Source organism: Martes martes (assembly GCF_963455335.1).
Source record: "Martes martes genome assembly, chromosome: 18".
Taxonomy (NCBI): domain Eukaryota; kingdom Metazoa; phylum Chordata; class Mammalia; order Carnivora; family Mustelidae; genus Martes; species Martes martes.
In genome coordinates this window covers 26,889,170-26,895,169 of record NC_137906.1, presented here as the reverse complement: position 1 = coordinate 26,895,169, position 6,000 = coordinate 26,889,170, and the positions used below count along the sequence as shown (strand labels likewise).

At 42.7% G+C, this 6,000-nt stretch overlaps 1 protein-coding gene across 1 annotated transcript in view; it reads left to right on the top strand.

Annotated features, from left to right (window-relative positions):
- Positions 1 to 342: 342 nt before the first annotated feature.
- Positions 343 to 6,000, top strand: part of TMC5 (transmembrane channel like 5) — a gene marked incomplete at both ends in the record, with an annotated part of 50,325 nt that continues 44,667 nt past the window's right edge. Inside the window, 2 exons of the mRNA XM_080830450.1 lie at positions 343 to 1,133; positions 3,316 to 3,488. Coding sequence (XP_080686576.1) covers positions 343 to 1,133; positions 3,316 to 3,488 — 964 coding nt within the window. The remainder of the gene's footprint in view (positions 1,134 to 3,315; positions 3,489 to 6,000) is intronic.

The following is a 6,000-nucleotide window of genomic DNA, read 5'->3' as shown; positions in this document are numbered from 1 at the left end:
TAGATAAGAAGACTGAGAAAAGGAGAATTGCCCCTTGTAAACAGCACAAACCTGGTAGTTATATTGATTGCTTCTGCTCACGTCCCATTGTCCACTCTTCTGGTCACATCTTGGTGCATAGGAGACTAGGAAACATAGTCCTGATTCTGGGCAGCTGTGTACTCAACTGTGAAAGAAAGGAGAATAGATAGTGGAAGATAACCAGCGATCTCGGCAGGGAAGAAAAAAAAAAATCTGAACTTTTACTTCCTTTTGCTTTTCAGATTAAAAAAAGAAAAAGATCCCTGAGTAGCTCAAATGCAAGAACATTTTAACACTCCAGGGTGAAGAATCTGTGCCAGCATGTCTGCCTACTACAGTAATAAGGGGTATGAGGAAGATCCAGATTACCCTGACTATTCACGATCTCAGAACCGTGCATGGGGACATTTGAAAACTCAGGATTATCCAGATTCTTCATATGCTCCAAACAACTCAGGCTACCCTAGCACCAGAAGCAACCCATACTCTGCAGAATACAGAACAAGTACAGACTATCCCGAGTCTCTAGCAGAACCAGATTATCCAGGATCTCAGAGTAATCCAGACCAGTCTGGCACCAGAAGCAATCCATTCTCTGCTGGCTCCAGAAGAAGTCCAGATTATCCCACATCATTGTCAGAGCCAGATTATATTGGATCTTGGAGAAAACCGTACCATCCAGGCTCATCCAGAGAGCCAGACTACTCTGAATCCCAGCAGAATTCTGACTTTGCAGGTTCCAGAAGGAGTGGAAACTATGCAGGCTCCAGAACAAATCCTGATTATCTTGACTCTTTCGGAGAACCAGACTACCCTGGAGCTCAGGAAAACTCCAGCCATCCTGGCTTCAGAGCACATTCCAACCATCTCAGTTCCAGAAGGAATCCAGAATATGCTGGCTCCAGAATCAATCCATACATAGACACTCTGGGAGAGCCCGACTATCCAGGAGCCAAGAATCAACTTAACTCTCCAAACTTTTTTGGGGAACCAGACTATCCCAATGCTGAGGACTATCAGAACACTCCAGACTTTTGGGGGAAGCCTGATTACCCAGTTGCTGAGGATGATCATGGTTATGGCTCTCCTGAGACTTCAGAAATAACCAGAGAGTAAGTGCAAGCATGTCTCTCCATTGGGGTGGGGGCTGAATGCTAGATCATCAAGCAAGTGAAACCTGGTTGGTGTTGTTGGGGTCAGGGACATGTAAGAGTTTTCTGTGACCTGAAGTTGTAGGAAACTTTCATACCTACCTGTAGACCTCACCTGGGCCATGAACTTTCACTGAGCTTTCAAGCCCTTACCTGAACAGAATCTTTCATCATCTCTTGCTTGGATAGCAACCTCTGCAGTCTCCTGCCTATTCCTATAATCCCTACAAGACATTTAGATTCCCACTGTTTTGACCCTGCTACTTTGCCAATAAAGTTAGGGTTAAGACTTGATAGTTAGGACCCCAAACCAGAATTATATCCACAGGAATTCATTTTTAATCAAGAAACTCCTTTGAAGGTCTAACTCCATGAACTCAATTTAATGCCTCAATTGTTGTTTTTTTTTTTAATTCAAGGTGGTTGTACCAGTCCTGATTTTTTCCACTTTCATTTTAATTTTACTATAATTGTTGGAATCTGAATTGATCACTTTTCATGTTTATGGCAGATTTAGTTTAATGACCTTCTACCTTGTTGTTACTTTCATCAAATTTTATCAGTCATAGTTTCCCCACATTGTTGGTATTCCTTTAAGTTCATTCTAAAAAACTAACTCCAATGTTTCCTAGTTCAGATTCTATAGATCTAAATTTTGTCAAAAATCTTTTTAGTCTTCCAGCAATTTTTGGTCATTGACAAATTTTACTAAGGACAGTATTGGACATTGACAGTGCTAGTTTGGATGACTTAGTTCTACCAAATCTGATTTTTTTTCTGGGTTAAGTTTTTGACGTTCCTGTTGCCAACAAGATATGATTCTTTAGTCAGGTTATTTTTAATCTATAAAAAATTATACCCTGTGAAAATTTAACCAATATGAATCTCATTTGGCCTGTACCTGTTCTACTAGTGATATTTATAAATTCAAGAAAAGGTAATGGTTTGTATTTATCTTGAGGAATAAGGAAGGATATGAGATTTGGGTGTGTAGTAGGGTCAAATGTCTTCAGAATCTAAGTAGGAGGATTAACAGAACCAGATCAAAGTGGCCTCCTTGGTCTTATCCCCCACTGCCTGATTCATCATTTCAAGATACACCTTTGATTCTCTTACTCCTTTGTTTCTGATCTTCGATGGTTCTCCATAACCTTTTGGAAGAAAGACCACGCTGCTTTGCTTATGAAAATGTTTTTTTTTAATTTTTTAAAAAAGATTGTTTAAATTTATTTGACAGAGATCACAAGTAGGCAGAGAGGCAGGCAGAGAGAGGGGGAAGAAGACTCCCTGCTGAGCAGAGAGCCCAATGTGGGGTTCAATCCCAGGACCCTGAGATCATGACCTGAACCAAAGGCAGAGGCTTAACCCACTGAGCCGCCCAGGAGCCCCGTGAAGATGTTTAAGAAAGAGGATGCACTGGTCTAATGTAAAGTGCTTCCAAAGACCTACCTGACTGACTTCCTCCCATCTCCTTACTACCCGTATCCCCTCCCTACCTCTAGTACAGTGGTTCTTGACCTGGACTGAGCCTTAGAATCACCTGATTACCTGGGAAACTTTAAAAATAATACAGCTGCCTGGACCCAACTCTCAGAGCTTCTGATGCCATTGTCTGGGGGCATGTACCTAAAATTGAGAGCATTGCTCCAGGTTAATTGATTTTTGAAGTATTCCCTTTATGTATTCAATACTTCTATTTATGGGCTCACACCTTTATTTATGCTGTTCTTTATCCTTGGAATGCTCTCCTCCTAAATCTTTATATATGAATTTATCCTTCAAATCCCATCTGTGATGTTTCTTTTCCATGTAGATTTCCCTCCAAACTGCCTGCAAGAATTCTTTTCTCTTTCTTCTGAACTCCTTGGGCCTGTTTTTAGGTACTCACCAGTTACTGCTTTATTATAATTGCTTAAATGTGTCTAAGAAGCTCTGCCAGACCGGACTGAGAGTTCCTTGAGGGTAGAGACCTGGTGTTTTTATCTTTGTGTTCTCACCCCCTAGACCTTGCCTAACACATAGTTGGCATTCAGTCAGCGTATGTGGAAGGAATGAATGGATCCATGGATGGATGAATGATGAATGGATGACTATCCTTACTATGCTCCTGGGTGAATCTTGATCCATCATTTTGGGATTTCAGGGTACTCAGCAGAACATCTTCAATCCGGCCCTCATTTCGTCATAGGGGTGATGGCCCCTTGGACATCCTTGGGAGAGAGAATGAAGATTACCCTGAAAGCATTGCTATGAAATCCATAGGGATGGCAAATCCATATTGCAGCTCTGTGCCAAGGGCTCCTGGCGATGGCTATGGTAAGCATTTGTTAAGATGAAGATCATTTCCTGGGAAGGAAGTCATATCAGTGGGCTTTTAGGGGAGCAGTTTTTTAAAAGTTCTAGGAAGAGAAGAATTGGTTTATCCCTCCCCATTCAAATGTCCACCTTACAAAGTTTGAACATTGAGGGACTAGAAAGACAGCAGTATCATCACTTGTCAAAGTGGCCTGGTTAGGGATTATGAAAAAATGTGTGCATACGCTATGCCCACGTGAGGTGACTGATGTTCAGATCTGGCCCATTGGGGTTATGGGGGAATGTGGGCTCAGTATGGCCAAATCCTCAGATTCTTCTAAAACCTCCTGATTTTTACATGCTCAAAAAAAAAAAATTTAAAACATTGAACTGGGCAAACAAAATCACTTATGGGCTGGATTCAGGCTGTGCAGTTCAGATAGTCAGCATGTGAGTATTCAGAAGCTACTGGGAGGCAAAGGGAGTAAGAGGCAGCTCTGTCCTCAGGTTACTTAAAGCATAAGGGTGGGTGACGCCAGCATGTCAAGACTGAAAAAAGAAGAATAACAAGCAGACTCTTCATATGTGAACAAACATGTTGTCCTCGGAATCTGCTGCGTGTAGAAGTTCAGCTCTGCGAGGCAAAAGACATGCTAAAGTTCTTATCCTCCAGGGACTTGCTATAGGGACTTGCTATAGAGTAAAGGGAGCCATTTCATCATACGAGAGTCAATAGTGTAGAAATTTAGAGCCAGTGGGGCCAGGGAAGAGGAGTGTTCAACCAAGAACAGAATGAGGGACCCAAGTGCTGGTTGGTGCAAATGGCGGATTCCTTATGCCTGAGAGGGTGGATGGGGAGGAGTTTGAAGCAGATGGAGAGGAGGGGATGGGATGCATTGTCATACACTGGTGAAAAACACTGACCAGTGCACATTTGCATAGAAAGTGTTCATTTGGGCTCCTCCAAAACTTTACGTCATGCATTCTCAATGTGGGGGACCATATGAATCCCAAGGGTGTAAAATTTACTCTTTTTTTAAAAAAAGATTAATTTATTTATTTGAGAGAGAGAGTGCACACTTGAGTGGGGGGGGCAGGGGCAGAAGGAGAGGGAGAGACTCTCACGTAGACTCCCTCCTGAGCACAAAGCTTGACATAAGGCTTGATCCCTGGACCCTGAGATCATGACTTAAGTCAAAACCAAGAGTTAGGGACGCCTGGGTGGCTCAGTTGGTTAAGCCACTGCCTTTGGCTCGGGTCATGGTCCCGGGGTCCTGGGATCGAGTCCCACATCGGGCTCCTTGCTCGACGGGGAGCCTGCTTCTCTCGCTGCCTCTGCCTGCCTCTCTGCCTGCTTGTTGTACTCTCGCTCTCTCTGGCAAATAAATAAAATCTTTAAAAAAACAAACAAAAAAAAACCAAGAGTTAGGCACTTAACTAACTGAGCCACCCAGGTGCCCTGGTAAAATTTATTCTTGAAAGACCAGAAAAGTCTTCCTCTTTTTTTTTTTTTTTTTAAAAGATTTTATTTATTTATTTATTTATTTATTTATTTTAAAGATTTTATTTATTTATTTGACAGACAGAGATCACAAGTAGGCAGAGAGGCAGGGAGAGAGCGAGGAGGAAGCAAGCTCCCTGCTGAGCAGAGAGCCCGATGCGGGGCTCAATCCCAGGACCCTGGGATCATGACCTGAGCCGAAGGCAGAGGCTTTAACCCACTGAGCCACCCAGGCGCCCCAAGATTTTATTTATTTATTTGACAGAGAGGGAGATCACAAGCAGGCAGAGAGATAGGGGGAAGCAGGCTCCCTGCTAAGCAGAGAGCCCGATGTGGGGCTTGATCCCAGGACCCTGAGATCATGACCTCAGTTGAAGGCAGAGGCTTAACCCACTGAGCCACCCAGGCATCCCAGTCTTCTTCTTTTAATTCTTCTTTTAATATGTAAAGCACCAGTATACATATATAAGCAGACACACAGTATATCTGTAGTATTAAAAATTTCATAGGAGAAGGTAATGGGGAAGAAATATCTAAAAAGACTCCTTAGGGGGTCAGTAATGAAAAAAAGATTGAGAAACAGAGCCTTACCCCAGTGCAAGTGGAGCTAATAATGCCAAGTAGATTCTGAGTGTTTCCTATCCCCTGGAGATTCAGCCAAGCACTTTATTTTTATTGTCTTGTTCAAATCTGAACAACCACCTTTCATACAGCCACTACTAATTTCCCTATTTATAGATGGGAAAACTGAGGCTCGGAGGCACAGTGCCCAAGATCATCTCACTGTTGTAAATTGAAGGCACCAGTCTCTCTGACACAAAGCCTGGCTCTCACTTATCCTGTATCATTGCTGGGTAGGATCAGGGCAAAAGATTCCTGACCACTTATACTTTATTTATTTTTTAGAAGATTTTTTTTTAAGATTTTATTTATTTATTTGACAGAGAGGGAGATCACAAGTAGGCAGAGAGGCAGGCAGAGAGATAGGGGGAAGCAGGCTCCCTGCTAAGCAGAGAGCCCAATGAGGGGCTC